Source organism: Oryctolagus cuniculus, chromosome 3 (assembly GCF_051225735.1).
Source record: "Oryctolagus cuniculus isolate XC-2025 breed Fujian yellow rabbit chromosome 3, ASM5122573v1, whole genome shotgun sequence".
Classification (NCBI taxonomy): Eukaryota; Metazoa; Chordata; class Mammalia; order Lagomorpha; family Leporidae; genus Oryctolagus; species Oryctolagus cuniculus.
Window position 1 is genome coordinate 140,516,769 of NC_142869.1, and position 23,871 is coordinate 140,540,639.

The 23,871-nt window shown below is 40.1% G+C and overlaps 1 protein-coding gene across 2 annotated transcripts in view; it reads left to right on the forward strand.

Moving 5' to 3' along the window:
- RELN (reelin) overlaps positions 1-23,871 on the forward strand; it is a 539,369-nt gene that overhangs the window by 318,088 nt on the left and 197,410 nt on the right. For both annotated transcript variants that reach the window (XM_051849694.3, XM_070071183.2), the window contains exon 11: positions 20,343-20,488. In XM_051849694.3, coding sequence (XP_051705654.3) covers positions 20,343-20,488 — 146 coding nt within the window. The remainder of the gene's footprint in view (positions 1-20,342; positions 20,489-23,871) is intronic.

A 23,871-nucleotide genomic window follows, 5' to 3' on the forward strand; every position in this document is an offset into this window, starting at 1 on the left:
ATTCTGTAGGCTCTCTCCATTCGCTCTGTTGACCATTTCCTTTGCTATACAGAAGCTTTTTAATTTGATGAAATATTGTTTGTCCATTTTTGCTTCTGTCTCCTGTGCTTTGGGACCTGAATCAAAAATTTTGCCCGTTCCAGTGTCCTGAAGCATTTGCCTTCCATTGGACTTCTGGTATTTTCATTGTTTCAGGACCTACATTTATAGCTTTAATCCACTTGAATTGATTTTTGTTTGGGATGTGAGGTAGAGGTCTATCTTAATTCTTCTGCATGTGGATTTCCTAGTGTCCCTACACCATTTATTGAAAATAGCCCTTTCTCCAATATGTGTTCTTAGCACTTCCGTCAAAGATCAGTTGTCTGTAGTGGCTGGGCTTACTCCTAGGCTCTCTATTTTATTCCATTGGCCTGAGTGTCTGTTTTAATGCCAATAACACTTAGCTTTAATTTGTACTAAACATATTTTAAATTTAGGCATTGTAACATCTTCTGGTTTATTCTTAGTTATCGCAAATGCTTTGGCTATTTAGGGATCTTTGTGATTCCATACAACCTTTAGCAGTGCTTTCTCTCCTTCTGTGAAAACTGTCACTGTTATTTCTATAGGGATTACATTGACTCTATATATCACTTTGGGGAGTATGGACCTTTAAAAAAATACTGATTCTGGAGTACAGCATTATGGCACGGCAGGCTAAGCTGCTGCTTGAAATGCTGGCATCCCATATCAGAGTGCCAATTTGAGTCCTGGCTGCTCTACTTCTGATCCAGCTTCCTACTCATGTGCCTGGGAAAGCAGCAGAGGATGGGTCAAGTACTTTATCTCTTGCCACACATGTGGAAGACCTGGATGGAGTTCCTGGCTCCTGTCAGCCTGTCCCAGCCATGGCTGTTGCATCATTTGGAAGATCTCTGTCTCTCCTTGGGTCTCTGATAGTTCTTCCTTTCAAATAAGTAAAAAAAAAAAATCTTTTTAAAAGAACGAAGTAAAATTTTGATAGTTTTCCTTAAAAACTTGATTCTGTAATCTGTGAATAAGAGATAGCTTTCTATTTCTTTGTATCCTCTTCAGTTTATGTAATGAGTTATGTATAGTTGTCATTGTAGACATCATTCACCTCTTTGGTTCAATTTATTCCTACATAGTTTAATTTCTTTTTGTAGCTATTGGAAATGGGATTGCTTTTCTGATTACTTTTTAAAATTATTTCCTATTGGTATATAACGAAGATTTTCTATTTATATATCTGCAAGCAGTGACAACTTGGGTGCCATATATTTCTTCCCCTTCTCTAGTCACTCCGGATAGAACTTCTAGCACTGTGTTGAATAAAAGTGATGAAAGTAGGCATCCTTGTCTCATTCCAGATCCTAGAGAGAAAGCCTTCTGCTTCTCCCATTAAGTATGTTAGCTGTTGCCTTGTTATTTATGAATTCTGTTAGGCTGAAGTGTGTTCTTGCTAAATCTCATTTGTTCAGAGTTTCATGAAATGGGTTTTCTTTGTCTATTAAGATGGCTATAAGCTTTTTGTTTTTCATTCTATTGATGGGCTGTGCCAAATTCATTGATTTGCATATGTTGAGCCATGCTTGCCTCCCACCTTATCAGGGTTAATAATTTTTTGAATGTGTTGTTGAATTACATTTGCTAGTATTTTTTTGAGAATTTTTGCATATACATTTTCAAGGATATTGGTCTGTAGCTTTCTTTTTTTATTATGTCTTTGTCTGGTTTTGGTATCAGGGTAATATCTCATAGAATTTGGAAGAATTTCTTTTTGTTCTGTTTTTGGAATAAATTAAGAAGTATTGGTGTAAATTCTTGGAAGAATTCAACAGTGAATCCTCCTGGTCCTCGGTTTTCTTTAATAGGGAACTTTTAATTATTGACTCAATTTCATTCTTGTTATTGATCTGTTTTTTTTTTTTTCTATTTCTTCATGATTCAATCATTGTAAGTTGTATATGTCCAGGAATTTGAACTAGATTATCAAATGTTTTGTATACTTTTCCTAACAATCTTTTGTATTGCTGTGGTGTCAAGCTATATTGTCTCCTTTTTCATTTTCAATTTTATTTATTTGAGTCTTCTCTCTTTTTGCATTCTAGCTAAGGATTTGTCAATTTGTCTATCCTGTCGAAGAACCAGCTCTTCATCTGGTTGATTTTTGAATTGGTTTTTAGACTTGATTCCATTTATTTCTTTTTTTTTCTTTTTTTTTTAACTTTTATTTATTTCTTCTCAGATTTTATTATTTATTTTCTTCTACTAATTTATCATTTGATTTGTTGTTGTTATCCTGGTTTTTGGAGGTACAAGTTTAGGCTGTTGATTTGAGAACTTTCTGCTCTTTGATGTAGGCACTGATTGCTATAAACTTCCCTTACTATTGATCTTGCTGTATCCCAAAGACTTTGGTATGTTGTGTTTCCATTTACATCTGTTTGAAGGAATTTTAAAATTTTCTGATTGTTTATGATTAAATTGTTTAATTTCCAAGCATTTATGAGGTTCTCAAAGTTTTTCTTGTTATTTATTTATGATTTTATTGTATTGTGATCAGAAAAGATACTTGATATGATCTCTGTTTTAATCTGTGAAGACTTGTTTTGTGATGTACAATATAATATACCCTGGGGAATCTGACATGTGCTAGTAAGAATGTTTATTCTGCAACAGTTGGATGGAATGTTCTGTAGATGTCTGTAAGGTCGGGTTGGTCTAGGGAGCAGTTTAACTTTGCTATTTCTTTGCTGAAAATAGAATGTTAAGCGTCCTATCGTTACTGCCATGGAATCTGTCTTCCGTTCAGTTTTAGCAATGTTTGCTTTATGTATTTGGTGCTGTAATAATGAGTGTGCATATATTTTTAAAATTGATATTTCCTCTTATTAAATTGAACCTTTTTACTTTTTTAACTTTTATTTAGTAAATATAAATTTCCAAAATACAGTTTATGGATTACAATGGCTTCCCCCCATAACTTCCCTCCCACTCGCACCCCTCCCATCTCCCGCTCCCTCTCCCATTCCATTCATATCAAGATTCATTTTCAATTATCTTTATATACAGAAGATTGATTCAGTATATATTAAATAAATATTTCATCAGTTTGCACCCACATAGAAACATAAAGTATAAAATACTATTTCAGTACTAGTTGTAACATTACTTCACATTGGACAGCACATTAAGGACAGAGATCCCACATGAGGAGTAAGTACACAGTGACTCCTGTTGTTGACTTAACAATTTGACACTCTTGTTTATGGCGTCAGTAATCTCCCTAGGCTCTAGTCATGAGTTGCCAAGGCTATGGAAGCCTTTTGAGCTCGCCGACTCTGATCTTATTCAGACAGGGTCATAGTCAAAGAGGAAGTTCTCTCCTCCCTTCAGAGAAAGGTACCTCCTTCTTTGATGGCCCCTGAACCTTTTTTCATTATATGAAGACCCTCCATGCCTCTCTTTAATGCTTTTGCTTTAATGCTTATTTTATATGTTTTAAGCATAGCTAATCCTGCTTTCTTTGGGGTTCTATTTGCATGTAATATCCAATTTCACCTTTTAACTTTTAGTCTAAATGTATCTTGAGAGTGGAAGTGACTTTCTTGTCATAGGGTTTTGTAGCATATGGTTGGATCTTGTTTTTTGTCCATTTAGGTAATTATTGACAGGTAGAGGCTTACTTCTGCCATTTTGCTTGTTTTTTGATTTCATTGTAGTTTCTTTCTTTTTTTATCCCTTTCTTGCAATCCTCCTGTGTGGTTAAGTGACTTTCTCTAGTAATGTGTTTTGATTCCTTGCTTATTATTTTTGGTAAGTCTGTTATAGCTTTGTGTTGCGTGATTACCATGAAGCTTGCAGAAAGCTTATCTCTCATAAAAAACTATTTTGAAATGATAGCAACTTAACATTGATTATTAGTACAGTGAAAAAAAAAGATAAAAATACTAATAAAATTTCTATGTTTACACTCTTCTCTATGTTTTACACTTTTGATGCCACATTTTATATCTTCTGATCTTGCCTGTCTCTTAACATGCTAATGTGATTATTACTTTAATTGTTTGGGCTTTTAGCCTTCATTCTAAAGATAGGACTAATTTATGCAACATGTTTACAGCACTGGAACAGTCTGGCTATGTCTGTGTAGCTAGTTTGGCCCATGAGTTTGCTGCCTTCTGATACTTCCTTCTTACTTGCTAGTAAGTAGAGAACACTCCAGCATTTCTTAGGAGACATTTGTTTGGGACTGTCTTTGTTTATCCTTCATTTCTAAAGGACAGCTTTGTTCAGCTCAGTATTCTTGGTTGGCAATTGTTTCCCTACAGTACTGTGAAAGTCTTGGACCACTCTCGCTCAGTCTGTAAACTTTCTGCCAAGTAGTCTCAGTCAAGAGAGGTAGGACACCTTACGTGATTTGTTACTGCCCTCTTGCAGCCCGGAGAATCCTCTCTCTGTCCTTAACTTTGGGGGAGTAGACTTAGCTGAGCTGAAGTTGACCAGTGACCTTTGACCCTCCCGTACCTAGATAGCTACGTATTTCTCTAGGTTTGGGAAGCTTTCTGTTATTACCTCTTTGAATAAACTTTTTCCCCCTTTTGTCTTCCTACTCTCTCTTGAACCCTAATATTTGTTCTTTTAGTGCTGTCTCAAAATTTCCATAGCTTTTTTTATTCCTCTTGATTCTTTTTTACTCCTCCAACTGTGTGTATTTTCAAATAACCTGTCTTCAAGCTCACTAATACTTTCTTCTGTTTGTTCTGTTCTGCTACTGATGCCTTCCATTGTATTTGTAATTTTGCTTAGTATACTTTTCAGCTCAAGGATTTCTGTTTGATTTCTTGAAATTATTTCAGTCTCCCTGTTAAGTTTCTCTACTATAGTATTGATATTTTCTGGTTGTTTTTTTTTTTTTTTTTCATTAAAGCTCATTGAGTTTCCTTAAAGCAGCTATCTATACTAAAGTCTGTATCCAAGAGTTTGCTTACTCCATTTGCTATCTGGTTGATTTCTGATACCTTATTTTAGGTGAGTCATGATTCCCTGAAAATGTTCAGAAAGTTCTTGAGGCTTGTTGGCATATGCTGTTATCTGCTCAGTGAAGGACTAGGTATTTTTTCCATCTTTATAATCTGGCTTTGTTTACACCTGGCCTTACAGACAGTGGCTTTCTCTGAATTGTGAGCACTTCTGCTGTTTTCAGCACTAGATGGCACCAAAGTGGAGGTTTGCCAAGAGTCCACCACTGGTGTGTTGTTGCTGTTTCAGCACTAGAAAGTACCGCATTCTAGTTTTGTCCAAAATCTGCAATTGATGTGTTGCTTAGAATGAGCAGTTGGGGTAGTGTGTCCCTGCAAGCCCCTTCGTGAGGCTAAGGTAAGCCCATATGCTGTGTCCTGAGTCTCCAGGAGGGACCAGCCCCAGGCTCCTATGCAATAACTTGGCATCTCCCTACCATGTCTTCCTCCCAATAGACAGTTACTCTCTTGACATTGCACTGACTATGGCAGGGGATGGAGTTGAGTTAGGCAGTCCCGTGGCCTCTGATACCATGATGCTAGATCACACATGGAAGCCCAGAGCATGCCAAGACCAGTGTAGCACAGCGGTACAACAAAGGCCCACACTGAGGGCTCCCTACTGCTGAGATGTTTCCCCATCCCAGGACTGCAGCAGCCAGCCCCAGGTGTTGCTCAGTGGGACATAGATCTGATTGACTGGGGCCACGGGTCTCCACTTGGACCCTGGCAGATCCCAAGGCTCTGCCCGTAGTCCTGGGCATGGGGGTGGGAACCATTAAGTCTTCCCAGGGTTAGGTCCCAGACCTGAATTGACTTTCAAGACAAAGTCCTGTGGTCATTGTTATTCCCCACTCCCCATGACTGATGTCTTGCTTCTCGCTGATTGCCTAAGATTCGGAAAGAGGTAGTGGAGACTGTCCCTTGATCCTCTGGATAAAGACAGTTGAGGTACTCAGGCTACAGGTACTGGCCTGAGAACAGAGGCAGTGTAAACCTGTCCAATACTGATGTTTACCATGGAGAGGCTTGATACTGAATTTCAAGCCCAAGGTCTGTACTTAATTCTCTCTCATACCTGTAGTGGGAGGCGAGGTGTCTGTCTATACTGCACAGCTTGGAGCCAGGGGAGGGGGGATGCAGACAGCTGTTTGTTTTTTTTTTAAACTATAGTAATATAACATTTTTAAAAGAATTTATTATTTATTTATTTGAGAGGTAGAGTTACAGACAGAGACAAAGAGAAAGGCCTTCCATCTGCTGGTTCACTTCCCAGATGGCCGCAACAGTCAGGGCTGGGCCCATCCAAAGCCAGGAATCAGGAGCTTCTTATGGGTCTTCTACACAGGTGCAGGGGACCAAGCACTTGGGCCATCTTCTGCTGCCTTCCCAGGCCATCATCAGGAAGCTGGATCAGAAGAGGGGCAGCCAGAACAGAAACCAGTGCCCATATGGGATGCTGGTGCCTCAAGCCACAGCACCAGCCCCAGACAGCTGTCCCCCCCCCCCTGCATTCTTCAATGTGTCTTTCCTTTTTGTAGTGCTAAAATAAGGCACTGTGGTCTCTCACCTGCCTTCCTTAGCTCTTGTGAAGGTGAGTTGGTACATGAATGGCTTAGTCAAACAAGTGTGTCTGTGGAGAGATCACTGGAGAGATCCAAGCACTCCCAGCTTGGAGACCTTTGTCAAGTGTGACTCACTGATGCAAGCAAATGCTATGCAGGCTGGCCATGAGATCCTAGGAAGAGGAGCAAGTACAACATGAAGATCCAGATTGCTCACTTCCCGTAAATAATGTATTTCAGTGCAAAAAAATGCAGATTATTCAGTGAACCTTCAACACAGGAGCTCTCCTGACACAAATGGTGTCTTCCTTAACAAATCCGATCCTAGTCATTTATTGCAAGTCGATGGTACTACACTAACGGACAGGTGTTAGGAACGGGCATCTGCTTTTCTCAGTACAAGACAACATCCAGAGAACATTATGGACATTTTTTTTTTCTGGCAGAGTCTTAAAGCCATAGATCCTTAAGAGAATCCATGGATTCCTTTCTTGTGTTCATGAAAACAAAACATTTGTCACATCCCACTACCACTTGATCAGAAGAGAAATTTCTGGTGTCATGGTTCGTGGGCAAGCAAATGAGTGAACCCAGGAGCTTCAGGGCCAAGGATTCCATGTGTTTCCCATGATGATCATTTATCATTTGGTCTCAGGACCTTTTACTGCATAAATGTACTTTTTCTGCCTCATTTTACAAGCCATTATACTGATCTAATTAGCTGTTCAGTTTCTTAATGCATGTACTTTGGCACCACCTATGATAGCAATGCATGAAGTGTGGTTTTGCTTCGGCGGTAATTTTAATTAAGTTACATCTTTGTGTTGAATATGATTTCTGGCCCTTTGTGCAACTTATAAGCTTAGCAGTCACACATCTGGGACTTGCCAGGTGAATTACATCTACTTAAAAAGAAAAACTGATTGTAGTAATGATTTATATCACTATCTTTGACTTAGCTGTAGGTAGAAATTTTTCTCTGATGTTTCTTTTAAATAAATAAATACACTAATAAAAGCTAACCATTTTTTTTTGTTTTAACTCATTTGCAAGTCCACTCTTTTGCTTTGGTACTCAATCATTTGAGAATGAAAAAATACATTTGCCTAGTAAATTGAGTTCTAGAAATAAAAAAGTTATTTAAACTGTATGCAATTTCTTTGTCAAATATTACTGCTTTCCTTGGTGATCTCTTGAGATGCATAATGAATACAACCATTTAGAATGCACAAAGGAAGGGAAAAAAAACATATCTCAGTGTTCCTACTGATCACAAGACATGTTTTAAACATTCCTTTACTTTGGATTTTTCGTTTAGGGAATTGTGTTTGCTTATTCAACCTATAGGTCATCTTTTCTGTTTGTTAAAAGTTCCTAAGATGGCTCTAACTTAACCAAACCAAATAGTAAGTCTAACAGCCAATGAAAAGGTATACTTAATTACAAAATAGGATTATTCAAGGAGAACTTTCCTAGAACAGATAAGATGATCTGTGACCAATGTTAAGAGCTGCTTTTTCATTGAGCATTTATTCAATGCTTTTTAAGTCCTCGGAAGAGAAAGTAGCTGGAACTACTCAAAGATAATCATCTCTGTGCTAGGAAAACTTTCCTTGATTAACTCATTATATGTATTTGTATATGAGTGTGTATGTAAGCAGATGTACACGCTCAGGCGTACTTACATCTATAATCTCATATAACCTGATCCTTATAAACCTATAAGGATGGTGCTATTGTAGCCCCATTTTTAAGATACAGAAAATCTTGAATAACTCGTCCAAAATACACATCTCATCATGGTGGAATCAGAATTCAAACCCAGTAATCTGACTCCAGCACTGCTGTTCTCAGCTGTCTCATCTGCTGATGTGCCTCCTGATTGTCCTGTGTTTCTTTCCAATATCTGTCTATCAAGTGACCTGCCCATTTTCTGCCCATTACTCTCTGACTAATAGTTGAAAGGATTCTTGTTTTTCGATTTTCTTGATTTTACTTCAGCCTTGTCCCATGTGTGCTGCATATTACTTCCTCCAGATGACTGGTTTTTTAATATGTTAGAATTCAGCAAGTTCTGCCCAAGTGTTAAAGTAAATAGAGGAGAATGAATAAAAGGCAGATTGTTGAACTGTCACCTTCAGTTATGAGAAGGGGGAAAATAATAGGATGGTAAAAATACAGAGTGCACAGAATGTGTCAGCTTTATATGTCATTTGGGCAATATCAAAATCAAATGCATTAATTGATTAGGTTGGATGTAAGTATTGCCCATAGCGTAACCATTGGCAATGGAAATACAAAATAATTTCTCCTAGAATAAAGTTTCAGTGTCACTCGTGTGATAGGAATATTGATAGCAGTTTTCATTATTAACTATAAATAATTATTTTTAAATGTTACTGTTAATAAAACACGGGAATACAGAATGCTGAGTATGTAAGCCGTCTAGCTACTGACCTTGGAAATAAAGATTGAGAGTGGCAGATCAAAAACAGGAGGAATCATTGTCGCCCCTAACGCACATTTCTCTGATCTTCTTTAGGTATTTCTTTCTGTTTCTTTGGGAATATTTAATTCATTTCATCTGAGCCTCTCCTTGTTTATCTCAAGTCGAGCAGAATGATGTACAGAGTGATTAGCTTAAGGAGTTTTTATGATCTGGAGAATTGCAGTTATAGGTCACTAGTTTAAAATTGTGCTGGGTCAGTAGAAGGTGTTTGTTGTCTGTTGACTCTGTAGTAGTTCATAAGGAATAGACGGATAACCGGATCCGCTTTCAGTGTAGACAGTTCTGGAAGAATGTAGCCATCTGTGTTTTTCCACCATTTTTCTCACAAGCTCACTGGCTTGCTTGCCTAACTCACCATCCAGTGTTTTTCCAGAGAACTTGCTCATGTAGAATAAAAGGCACGCCACATTTTTATTGTGCTCCTAATTACCATCATAACTTTTAGTTCCCACAAATCCCTAAGTAGCCCTGTGTTCACTACCAAGGAGGAGTGGCTTTAAATACCAAAAAAAAAAAAAAAGAAAGAAAGAAAAGAAATACAGTGCTGCAACTCCAGAAGCTTCTGAGAGCACACTCTCATTTGCAAACTTGAGTAAGCAGACCATGTGCCCACTGGAAGGAGCCTGATACCCACTGGGTGTTAAATCACCTGGCTTCACTGTTGAGAACGATGAATCAGGATATTGGGTCCCTTTCTCCATCTTTGTATGACTTCTAGAATAATTTAGAATTTGTGTCAGTTCTTCCTATTCTTTTTTTAAGATTTATTTATTTATTCAAAAGAGTTACACAGAGAAAGAAGGAAAGGCAGAGAGAGAGAAGGAGAGGGGGAGAGAGAGAGAGAGAGAGAGAGAGGTCTTCCATCCAATGATTCACTCCTCAGTTGGCCGCAATGGCCAAAGCTGCACTAATCCAAACCCAGGAATCCGGAGCCTCTTCCAGGTCTCTCACACAGGTGCAGGGACTTGGGCCATCTTCTACTGCTTTCCCAGGCCATAGCAGAGAGCTTGATTGGAAGTGGAGCAGCCAGAACTCGAACCGGCGCCCATATGGGATGCCGGTGCTTCAGGCCAGGGAGTTAACCCGCTGCGCCATAGCACCAGCCCTAGTTCTTCCTATTCTAAAGATGTGGAGTATACTGTGTTGGTTCGTCATCTGTTGTTGCTAGAACATTTTTTGCCACCATGGCTTCCACCCCTAGCAGTGCCTCCACCAGGCGACTGTGAACTGTGTCCCATTTTTAAGAGTGAGAGACACATTCTTCCTACCTGATATGGAAGAAGAACTGATCTCAAGGCAATTTCTGGTGCACCAATTCTGGGAGAGTGATCTTGATTTTGCCATCAAGGATGAAAGAATATCCACTTTTTTTTTTTTTTGCCTCCCTCCATTTATTTATTTATTTTTTATTTTTTGACAGGCAGAGTGGACAGTGAGAGACAGAGACAGAGAGAAAGGTCTTCCTTTGCCGTTGGTTCACCCTCCAATGGCCGCCACGGCCGGCGCACCGTGCTGATCCGATGGCAGGAGCCAGGTACTTCTCCTGGTCTCCCATGGGGTGCAGGGCCCAAGCACTTGGGCCATCCTCCACTGCACTCCCTGGCCACAGCAGAGAGCTGGCCTGGAAGAGGGGCAACCGGGAAAGAATCCGGCGCCCCAACTGGGACTAGAACCTGGTGTGCTGGCGCTGCAAGGCGGAGGATTAGCCTAGTGAGCCGCGGTGCCGGCCTCCCTCCATTTAAGATCAAGACTCAACATTATTGGGTAGGATTCTAATGTCTACAAATGATACTTGCAGTATCACAGAAACCGTGTGGATCCTGGATATATAGTTAATAATATTAGCAATAATTATAAATAAAGTTATGATAAATAATAGTAAGATAATAATAGTGGTATTGACACTATTTCATGAAGGCTTTGTAGGGGCTGACACTCTGAGGAGGGTCTCCTCCTCGAGTTTGATGCCTGTAGTAAGTTAGCACCAAATGGCTGTAAAGACTTTGGTTGCTCAGTGTTCAGTCTTCCTTCGTCACTTCTGAAATACCTGGACAAATTCATCGAAGTCATCACTTCCCAGCTCTTCAAACATACACATCTTTGCAATGTGAGGACATCCTGAATTCAAGTTCAAACAAAAACATGAAGCCTGGAGCTGCCCGTATTCCACGGCTCAGTACCCAGGAGAAGAGCTGCAGAGGTCCATGAAGCTTGGCAAGGAGAACCCAGGGAAGAGCTGGGAGCAGGATGGTTTTGGCTTTGTTTTCTGTTCTCCTCGTCCTGGAGTATTACCCTCGAAACAGAATTTCTAAATGGGCCAATATGCCATGGAGGTAAATGCTGGTCAGCCAACTGCTTTGTTTTTGTTTTGTTTTGTTTGCTTTCATCTTTGGCAGTGACCAACATTTTTATCTTGAAAGCATGAATCATCTGTAACTCCTTGATATCTGTGTATGTGAAGGAGAGAGAGAGAGAGAGAGAGAGTGTGTTTCTCACTCACTGCTAGTAAATGTTTATCTCTGCTCAGCTGGCTTGGGTGCCCCCAGCCTGCAAAGACATAAATCACTGGCTTCTGTCAACTCTGGAATTGACCTGCAGATTAAATGCAGATCACTGTGAGATAGAAGCTGTTCCTCATTTTTTTTTATTTTTAAGAAATCTTCCACTCTGATTGCTGTGCCTGCACCTGCTAATCTGTTGTCTATTTATTGCTCTAGTCTGTGGTGTGGATAGCAAAGAATTCCCAGTTGCTTCTTCTACACACGTATGTTAGGTTTCCTGAGAAGTAAATCGGTGCGAAATGTCCAGATTCTTTTTTTGGAGGTTTGTCCTTTAGATCTAAACACATGGATTTAAAAGAAATTCCCTTTAAAAAGTAAGTTACTAAATATTGCAAATTTATACTAAGGATTTGTAGCATCCAAGTTGCAGAATTTAGAAGAGTTCTATCTTAATCTTCTTTCCACTGCTACTTGAAGTTTGATTGTGTCCCTCTCACCATGTTTACTTTTGGAAAATATCCAATAATAATGACAGTTTTTTAACAAATGCCCGGAAGCCCTAGGGAAGGCAACAGCCATTAGGTAAATCAGCAATGCAATAAGAGCAATCATTTAGTCAAAGCATGAGTGTCTATTAATTTTCTTTTTGCTCTTGTACATCGTGAATTTTCCAAATTCACTATCTAGTGGACACCAGGCGGGTCTCCAGTCCTGCATAAGAACTGAAGCTTTCAGTCTTGACATTGCTTATCCCCTGTCCAATCTTATTGTCACAAGTTGCTGAGTCATTCATGGAGCAGACAGGCAATTATGTCCAAATTATGAAAAAATGGTAAATTAATTTGTGTCAAAAATTTAAAGCCTTGACACAAATTGAAGCTAATGAAAAAAAAGGAGGGGGGAGGAAACTCACACTCTAAGTAAAATTCATTGCTACACCTACTCTGCAAATATGATACCCGGGCAGAGATGCCGAGCGAATGCCCAGTTTGTGTTCTGTGTGATATTCCATTGAGTACCCCTGAAATGTTCCAGCAATCTGTCTGATCATTTTATTTTCCTGGAGTATGAAGGACAAATGGGAAGAAATCAGATTTTCTTTCCAGAAATGTGATTTGCACATCACTGTTCTAGAAACCATCTAGTGTGTACCTTGGGGGATTCGAGCACTGGCTTTCTCGTGTGGATAAAAACCTGGGCTCAGTACGACTTGTGGCTGGCCCATGTTCCCATGTCTTGTTCCATTAACGATCAGAACGTTAACTGCGATGTTCTGGCCAGATTCCAGCTTAGTTAATTGCATGCTGTCTACCCAAATTCCCTTCACATGGGATGTTCTTCACTTTGGATCATGTTGCTCTTATTGTCATGTTTCCCCCAAGAGGTGGGTCCATGATATTGTAACACGAGCCAGAATATAATTTGTTAAGCTAATAAGAATACTTTAGGGATGAAGGGCTGTACCTAACTAGTGTGCTTTTCACAGTTTAGCTCCAATGAGGCTTATTTGTACAGTAATTAATGTGGAATAGCATTAGTGAAACAAGGAAAAGAACCAGAACACACCAAGTGGTAATAACGCAGGAGCAACTAATTTTGATAAATTCGACAGAAAATAACGATTCAAACAAATCCCCCAGGGCCTCCTTGCCTCCTGCACCTTTTGTCTTTCTGTTTTGTTTTTGACGTGTCATCACTGAGCTAACACAGTGTTCAGTAAGTAAAATTTAGAACATGGGTACACTTACTGTCATCTTTGTCCATAGCACAGCACGTAGTACGATTAACCTGCATCATTAAAGTAAGGGTTGTTAATTGAACAAGTGAAGATAGGGAGCCCCAAAAAGGGAAGGAATTGAACTTTATGATTTTCCCTAAGGTTCACCAACCTTTTGCATAGGCATTTGCCTGCAGTGTCACATCTCATCTTTACAATTATCCCCATTTCACAGATGAAAACACAGAGGTTCAGAAGCACCAAACACCTTCCCTAAATTCAAGCAGCTTTGTGTCTCAAAGCCAAGTCTATTTAACTTCAGTCTGGCCCTTTCATTCCCTGTTACCCTGCAGCCTCCCTGTTTACGCCTGCCATCTTTGGCTTTAATTTGAGGAGGCAAGTCTGAAATTCTTAGACAATGTGAAAGTCAAGTTCATCCCCAAAGACAAGGTTAACAGCTGCCCTATGAAATTTTACATTGTTATTCTTCCTCTCATTACTCCAATTCAAATCTGTCACCATTGCCATTTTAGAGTTGTTGTAACTATTGCCAAGTAATTATACACTTGTCACAAAATATACCATAAAGTGAATCTTTATCATTCTTGGTACAAAATGGTTCAAATGTGAATGCTTAATGAATCCAAAAAATAATGAGGAAAACACTCTGTAAGCTCCCTAACATTCACTCACCGGGGTTGAATCTATTGTGTTGACCAGAGAAAATGCACTCCAGCCTTCATGCACCTGGACTGTGTTTATAGCCAAGTTTTCAGTTTTTTAACTGGCATTAAATTATCTAGACGTTTAATGTGTGCAAAATGACAGAATTGCATTTTGGGTCAGGAGAGAAATCATTCTCTTCCCTTTTTCTTCTTTTTTTTAAATTTCCATTTTCATGTTCTGTTTCCTAGTAAAAGCATGGAAGCCTGTATTTTCAGAGGCAGTTGGACCAGGATGGGTGTGGAAAATATGTATTTCTATAGGGTAATGTCTTCGGCATGATAAAAGGCGCAAGAAACACCATTGTAGGTGATCTGTAAATCAGTCGATTTCCAGACACTCAAACATGCATCTCACATTAGTCCAGAAACTCCTATACCAGTATATTTTATTCCAGCCACATAGTGGCTGATTTACGACTCTGCCAACAATGCCATTTTAATTAATTTTATTCATCTTATTTCTCTTTCCTATGCTCTTCATCTCTCATCTGTTTGCATTGCCTAGATTTTAATTAAAAAAAAAAAACCATCTCCTCTCTAAGGAGCCATCTGAAGTGGCAAAAAAATAATCACTTAAAATATTACAGTCATTAAAAAATTGGCTGTTGTGGAAGCCATGCACTTTCAATTTTCCTACAAATGATGTTTTAGCTTCCTTTTAAAGTGCACTTTGTATCTGAATTGTCTGCCACCAGCCAGCTTGGCTATCAAAAATGGTCTTCCAGCTGGGTGGGCTGAGTGACAGCTCCTTAATGGAGGAAATGGGTGTCTCTCTGCTCATGTGGAGGTGCAGGCAGGCCAGGCAGGTTTCGTTCCATCTGCCACCAGCTCCCTCCAAGTTGGCAGTGCCCAAATGCCCCCCTAGACTCACTCCAACAAAAAAGATAGCCTCAAAAACTCACTCGGAAGGCTCTAGATGCCCGAAAAAATCACCTGGGCCATTAGACTCCAGGGAGATAGTATTAAGAGTTGCTTCAGGGTCCATCTTTGATGAAAACCTCATTAAACAGTGGAGGAAGCAGTTGTGAGTACTGTTACAAGTCCAGAGGTGACACCATTAATGTTTTCAGCAGAGGGTAGGGAGCCACCTCAGAAAAATGCTCCCCTGAACTGTAGCCAAGAACTTGTTATATTGAGGAATTTGCACTGATGTTTCCTGTTGATGCTTTTCTGAATGGCAAATTCTTGTCACTTAGTTACACTGTGTTCTGCTTGTCAAGTAAAGGAAATCCATTTAGCAGCAAAGTAGGAAAATATTTTTGGTTGACAAAGAGAAACACAAAAGACCATAGTTAAGAGATTTTTTTAAAAATGGGAAATCTGCTAGTACTTAGTATAAAGTATATTTCATTGGTCAATGCTAGAATAATTAAACAAGTAAAAATAATTATAATTAATTTAATAATCAATGTATATTGGTAGGACTGGAAATAGAGCCATCTGCAGAATTCATACTTTGGTCTAACCCAAAATAAATAATATATTTATTATATTATAATATATAAACTCACCATAAGTTAACCAAAGTTATGACTCAGGAAGTCAAATGTGATTTGCACTTAAGTGCTCAAGAAAACCTGATATTTTCAAGATGCTCAAAATAAAATAGTTCTAAATTCCAAAAGATTTTGTTTTTATCTTTATCAAGAGCTTATGTATCTCATAACCTGAGACATTTACTCATTGAAGTTGTGACACGTGTTTGAATTGAAGCTAAACAAAATTAGCTGGGTATTAAAACTGAAAGCTGCTTCCTGAGCTTCATTTCAGAATTTTCATGCACGTCTCGTTTGGATTTTTAACAGAGTAGACTGATGTTATGCAATGCAAGTTTGTGTGCCGGAGAGTGGCTTCAGGTATCTTGCATTATTAGCTTTTCCTCTGTTAGAGGAGTTTTGGTAACTTGCCAGAAGTTGGAGGGCTTTGAAAGTTCTCACCGACGGTTCCATCTGCCATGGTAATGACGATTTGCAGCATGTTCACCATATTGTATCATGGGACATGTTCTTGTAAATGTTTGTTTTCCGCTAAGCTGAAGAATTTTAATGACTGTCCTGATAAGAAACACTTACAAATAGATTTCAGTGCTCTCCTGGTTCTCTGTCATCTACCACCAAGCATAAGGAATAAACAGTAACAATGTTTTTTTTTAAGTATGTATTCAGAAATACTGACTATTTTATAACAGCTAGAAGTTCCCAACAAAAACCACCTCCTCATATTATTTGTGCTTTTAAGAGCATCTCTAAGGAACAAATGCTATCGACTCCATTCTACAGCCTAAGACATTGAGGCCTGGAAGGGTTAATGACCTGTGCAAAACTATGTTGTGTCTAAATAGACAGACTTGGGCATGTTTTCTTATTCCAAGCCCGAGACTGCTTGAAGATGGACAGGAACTGACTTCTCACTCCTTATCATCTTGGTTGGTTTGGGTTTCCAGTGTTTTGTTCTTTCCTAACCTTCATGTCCTAGATCCTAGGACAGGCTGAATTAGTGGAGTTCGAGTCTCGGGGAAGATTCCAGCCATACCTAACCACGCAGGTCGCGGCTTCCCATTCTGAGATGGGGATGCAGTTAGAACACAAGCGGAGGCCCAGGGACACTCAGTCCAAAGGTGATCAGGCAGTGACTCTTAGTCAGCAGAACGTCCGGGAAGCAGGCCAGTTCCAGGACCTTGGGTCCCTGTGATCAGTCCTAACAGAATCCACCTGCAAGTCTAACTTGCCTGTGATTGATTTAGGGCTCCTCGGAAAGAGAACTCCAACCTGGGTCCCTGTGCTCCCTAAGACCCCTGAACACAGGGCTGTATGTAACCCACTTCTTAGGGAGGAAGGGGACTTGGGAGACCCCTCCTCTCACACAGCTCAAGGATCCCCTGCTTCTAAGGCCCAGTATTACACTGCTGGTTCATTTATCCTTTTTTTTTTTTTTTTTAAGATTTATTTATTTTGTTTGAAAGTCAGAGTTACACAGAGCAAGCGAGGAGCGGCAGAGAGAGAGAGAGTCTTCCACCCAATGGTTCACTCCCCAATTGGCCGCAATGGCTGGAGTTGTGCTGATCTGACACCAGGAGCCAGGAGCCTCTTCTGGGTCTCCCATGTGGGTGGAGGGGCCCGAGAACTTGGGCCGTTTTCTATTGTTGGATCAGAAGTGGAGCAGCTGGGTCTCGAACCGGCTCCCACATGGGATGCTGGCGCTTCAGGCCAGGGCGTTAACCTACTGTGCCACAGCACCGGCCCCATGGCTCATTTATCTTTAAGGGACATCCACTTGCTTGGGGTGTCTCACAGCCTTTCTGTGGTGACGTGTCACTGTCCTGAGACAATGAAGAAGATAGTCCACAGCTTTCCACACCCCAAAAGACATCGTACTGCTTTGGGAGGAGGGAATAGCCCTAACTCTGAAGCTGTCCTTAAACTTGACAGACAAGAAGAGGATGCTTTCAGGGCAAAGGCTAACACTGACCGTTATGAAGCCTTGCCCTGTTTGTTAGAATTGAGGTTGGATATTGAGTGTTGCTCATTTACTGTCAATTGGTAAAGAACTATATCAAAATTCATACCATCCCATTCTTTGTGGAAACCTTTCAACAACAAATCCTACTAGGTTTTTGATCCTTCTAAGTTATAAAAATTGGTCAACACTCAATTAAAATTTTTAAGTTATAAAAATTGGTCAACACTCAATTTTTTCTGAATTGCTTTCTTCAGACATACTATGGCAAATAATATTTGCGTTTCATAAACTAGCATTGTTGTGGTGGTCATGATAAAACACACATTTGACAGCTAGTTGTCACTAGTTGTGCAATTGCAAATGGTCTGCTCAAATACTAGATGTATTTGGCAACAGCAAAACAATGAACAAAAAGGTCCTTTTAAGTAAACTTTTATTTTCGGTTATATCAACTCATTTAACTAGTTTAACCCTATACTACCCAGTTTTATAGTGATGTGATTTTGTACGTAAGTTTTCTACCTCAGTTAAATCTAAAATGTGCAACAAATAAATAATAATATAAATCTTAGAAAAGTCAGAAAAGATATGATAACACAGAGTTTTATTATTAATGGACAATTTCTGAGGGAAGCACAACCAACATTGAAGTAATTAAGTTGATATGTAACCCAAATGACCAAAGTTTGATATTGGCGTATCTTCCATTTCATTTTACAGATGTTATCACTTAAATTGTCATATAAATTATTCTCTTTCTTGTGAACAGATAGTTGATGTATGCCATTTCCTTGGACATTGTCCTTTGCAGTGGTGTGGGAGTCCCTGTATTGGTTCTGGATAAAGGCAGGCCACAGTTGATCAGGATTCCATAATGGGAAGACCTGTGTTTAGAGCTCAATGGGCTTATGACTAGGAAAGTGGCCTTTGTGAGTCTGCTTAGCCTTGATTGTCGTGGCAGCATGCACAGCGGCAGAGGATCCTTGGACTTCTCACCTCTTGGCATTTTCCGTTTACTGTGAAGTGAACTGAACCCTAGCTTGTGCTCAGTGTCCCTGGGTTAAGGATCGCATGTAATGAGCTCAGTTCGGCACCCACGAATAACCTGTCTTCGTGGGACAAAGGTTCACAGGCAGCTGCTGCTTGCCACCTCCTCAGTGTTAACTCAGGCATGGCAGGGCCCACGGCACACGCCGCGGGTCTCAGTGCTCTGAAGTGATGCCCTCAGGATCGTACGCTCTTATTTCTTGAACTTCCGGAAGCCTTATTGACTCTTCCAAACAGGCAGTCTTATTCCTCCCCAGTTAATTCAACTAGCTGGAGCCAATTTAATCGTCATACATTTCTCTGTACACATCCCTGTCCTGTGATAGAAAACCACTGTCAACAGAATGGTGTGGAAATTCCAGAGACTTCACAGAAGGACATTTGTAGTAGGCTCCAGTCTAGTACTCATTGCATGCCTACTTATCAATTAATGCCTACGAATCAATTATGCAATTAATTCCTGTTTTGCATCTAACTTTCGTTTCTACCCATCCTTTCTATTCAAATGCTCATCTTGAAGCTTGCCCATCCAGACCAGTACTGGACACAGGGATTCCCACCTTATTTCACACATTGGCACTTAACATGTGTTTTTGGTATCAGGCTCTCTGAAATATCCCAACTAGAATTTTTGAAAGCAAAGGTTATGGATTATTGCATATATCAATATATCCTCCACCAACACCTTACTTAATGCCTTTTGTATAGTGAGTTCTCCATCAAAGAATAAGTGACTACTTGAAAAAGCATAGCCACATCACTTATTCATTCATTTATCAAACAAGTCTGTAAATATTTCTGAACTTCTACTGTGTGCCAGATGCCATGCTAAGACAAGAAATGCAACAAGGAACAAAACAGACATGATCCCTGGCCTACACAACTCACAGTCACTGGGCCAAATGCCGTTTTTTGTCCAGTTTATTTTCTTCATTTCTGTCTCCTTTTAAGAGCATAGAAAACCCAAAAGCATATCTGGCTTCTTTTAGTATTTCTCTAAACATGACATTATCCAAGAATTTTTTAATGCAAACATAATTTGTAGAAGTAAATACCAAGTGTACTCAACTCTAAAGTTTGATCTTACCTTTGACTATTCACTTCAAGCTGGAAAAATTTCAGTGAAAAATCATCTCAGAAGAAATTCTGGATTCTTTATTCTTTGCAAGTGTTTGTTGAAGAATAACAAAGTTTGTGATGCCCCAGCTCTTCACCAGACACATCATGCACGTCTTACGTCTGGTCAGCAGCTTTTACTCAAAAGCTGGCTAAGAATATACGATCAGATCCAGGATTATGTTGACCTTTTCTGTACTCCATGTTTTGATTAGCTGGCTATTCTACTCATATCCCATTTGCAGAGAAATTGTGAACGACTTGAATGGCAAGGCAGAACTGTGTAGAATATTGAAAAGGTCAGTGTGATTTAGCCCATAACCACAGAATTTAAAATATATGACAAATCACTATCAAGCTTAATTCCCACAACAAGGACTGTGGCAATGATGGGAAATTATTCCAATTAAAATACTCTTGCTTCATACTAATGGCTGAGATGGCAAAGCTCAATGCCCTCTTGACTCTTTCTTTGTGATAACTTAATAAGTTAGAAAGAAATTGTAATTGAATTAAACAAGGCAAAAAAGGAGGTACCAAGCTCTTTTGATTTCAAAGTCCATCGTAGAGAGAATAATATAATGACTTTTCTGAAAACTCTAATTATACATGAGTAAGACAGATTCAGCTACAAAACCAATTCAACAGCCACCCCATGCTCTCTTTTTATCTACAGCATAGCTGTCAGTCAGATGGGAACTCCATTTATTTCCATGGAAATGAAGGCAGTGAGTTCAATTTTGCCACCACCCGGGATGTAGATCTTTCTACAGAGGACATTCAGGAGCAATGGTCAGAAGAATTTGAGAGCCAGCCTACAGGGTAAGTAATTGTTATCTCCCATGCTGTGTCCAGCACTTCCATTTATTCCACTGGGCATATTTTAAATGCATATTGTTAAGGAGCAAAAACCTGCGTAAATCAACACTGATGATTCCTAACAAAGAGGAGCCTAAAGCGATGCATTTACCCTGTTTTTATGCATATTAAAAATTTGCCACTAAAAATACCTTTTCACTTCGCTCAGATCACTTACATCTCATCGTAGTTTCTTTAGCTTTTTTCTTTAGTCTTTGTTTTCTTCCTGCAATGTTTATAAAGTACCAAATCTTTGTACTGCTATTATATTGAGATTTTCAGTTGTCTTCCCAGGGTCTGAGATTTATAGTCATTGCTCCCTGATTTTCACTGGAATGTGGCTTTGATCTATAAAAATCATATTGGGGATAAAATTTATCTTTGACAGATTTATAAAGGAGGGATTTGGGACCGAGGTTGGAGGCTGTGACGGTGGCCTGTAGTGGTGTTTTCTTGCTTCTCCATGCTCTGTGCCTTTGTCTGGGTCTCAGGTCCTTAATATATGGCCTACAATTGAGCAGCAGATTAAAGTTGGAGAAAAGGAATAGGTTCAGAGAATCAAAATACAGAAGATAACCTGGGCTGAAAAGAAATTCCAGAAGCTTCCAGGTTCTCACCTGGCTTTTCTTTTTACAGTAAACACATGCAATAGAACCAGACACTTATAGTTAGTGTATGCTTCTAATACTATAATGAGAATGACTGAAATTAACATGAAGTACGTACATTTTCATAATGGTTATGAAAGAGCAATAGTTTAACCAACCGAAGTGAGAAGCTTCCCCAGAACACAACATTTGAGGTGCAGCTATGTCATTCGGATCCTCACGTTACATCAAGACCGATTGAACTTCTGCAAGCCTCTCTGGGCGGAAGGACAGTGTTGCCCTCTTGGGCTCCCCGTTACCTGTGTGTTGCCCAAGACCTTCATTCAGATCCAGTAAGAGGGAAGCAGGACCCACAGCTGAGCTACGGCTGCTGCCACATTGCAGTCTTGCCCAGCAGAACACGGCGTTTCTACCGCGGCTGACCCAGCTGTGCTCCACCTCCTGCCGCAGGCCCTGCCCTTTGTCACAGGCCACAGGGAGCCTCTCAAGGAGGCTGACATCCTGAGTGACTCCAGCCCTCATGGATCCTTCCAGGCCCAGCTCACAGCCCTGCTCCTTGGAGGTTCTTGTCTCCCTGAAGTTCTGTGTCCAGTGACTCCGGGGTCTCTTTGAGAACCAGCAATGACCGCTCTTCTTTCTCAATGCCTTGGACGTTCCCAGGAGTGAGCCAGCTCTCCTGTGTAACCGTCAGGATGCACAAGGGCTTTTTCCACTCCCCTCACAGATCTGGAGCCGTGATGGTGCCCAGGCAGCTTGCTGTGTACCCATCTCTCTCCCAGGGATGAGGATCCATCACAGCTCAGCAGTTCTTCCTTTCCGACCCCTGGTACAAGGGCTGCGCGCAGCTCCCTTCCTAGGTCGTAGAGCTCAACTGCCTCTGCGGGGCCCTAACTGCTGAAACCCAAAACACTCATTATCCCCACTCCTCCACCTCTCCAGTTTTCCCTGCTGACCATCTGCCCTCTCTTATCTCTCTCTTTCTCTCTCCCCCACTACCCCCTTCCATATCTCTTCCTCTTCCTCCCCTTCAGTAAAATTTGATGCATTAGTAGCACTTATTCTTGTAGACCAGGTACAAAACATGGAAAAATCCTTCATGAATTAACATTAGAAAAGGTATATTTTCCATTTTCACAGAGTACTAATAATGAAAGAGAATTGGCTGCAACCAAATCAATCCTACCATCTTGCACACATGCACACACACACACACACACACACACCCTCACCCTCAAAAGACACAAAAGTATTAATGCCTGAACAGACAAAGCAAAAGTCATAAAAGACTCAGTGGAACTTCAGAAGAAATGTTACGCCCTGAATGACTCAGATGGTCTCAGTTCTGTTCTTTGGACATTTCTGGGGATTCAAGATGGATCAGGGGTTTGGTCTGAGTTAAGAAGTGAGGACTTGCCAGCCCTGTCACTGTCAGTAGATTTCTGCTCCATGAGCACTTGACTAAAGCACCTGTGTCCCTCAAACTGCAACACAACTAAGTCATTTAAATTCTAAACACAGTTGAATTATTCTACTGACCTCATCTTAGGTTTATTTGCAGTTTTGGGTCCTAGGATTTCAGGCCACGTCACCACAATTATCTCATACATGCTTTCATGCGATGGCCCAGGTATGAAGTCAGCATTGTGTTATAAAGGTGTACAGGAGTAATGAGGGGACCTTGAATTTTCTGCATTTGGGGTGATGATCAAAATGCTGGTTTAATTCATAATGGTTTCTTGTGGGGGGAGGAGTGACTTCTCCCCTTCCTGTCATCACAAATGTTGCTTTGTTGGTCTAGGAAATAATGCCAGTATAATAACTATTAATCATGGATTCAAGAAGAAAATCCTGTCATAAAATCAAATTAATGAGAAGCATTTTTACCTAGCATAAGAGCTGACAAACAACAAGAACAACAGAAACAGACTTGGAACTTGGTGATGAACTTGGTGATGTGGTCTGTTTTCTCTGCCTAGTTTATTGAATGTCTGTCTCATTCTCCTCTACCACCACTGCCCACACAATTGATCATTATAAGCTCACTTGCTGAAACAGAAACAAAACACAGAAGTGCTAAGTCTTGATCGACACAAGAATGGCCAATGAATTGATTGAATTCTGCAGCAATTGAGGTCACTTTTTTAAAACTATTTAAAATTATTAAAATGCACATAACACTTTCTTCCCTTTTAACTTTGTTTTCTCCAAAAAATGCCAGAAAAAAGAATAAATGATCTTTTCTAATACCATTTTCAAAATACTTAGTAGGAATGACAAGAAAGAAAAGAAGGCCATGAAGTCATTATGGCTTTTTTTTGGAAAGTACTTTCCCAGTTATCCATGTTTTCCTATCATTTGAACTAAAGTATTTGATCTCAAATTACAAGGATGCAGGAGCTGTTTGCTTTTCAAATGACTAACTGTCCCAAATCCAACGTTAATAGAGTTTTTTTTTAAAAAAAGTTTGATTTATTTGAGTTGAGAGAGAGAGAGAGAGAGAGATCTTCCACCTGTTGGTTTACTCCCCAAATGTCCGCAATGGCTAGGGCTGGGCCATGCCAAAGCAAGGGGCAAGGATCTTCATCCAAGTCTCCCACAAGGATGCAGGGGCCCACACGCTTGGGCCATTCTCTGCTGCCTTACCAGGAGCACCAGCAGGGAGCTGGATCAGAAGTGGAGCACCTGGTATGCAAACCAGCACCCATATGGAACTCAGGACGTCACAGCAGCTTCACCCAC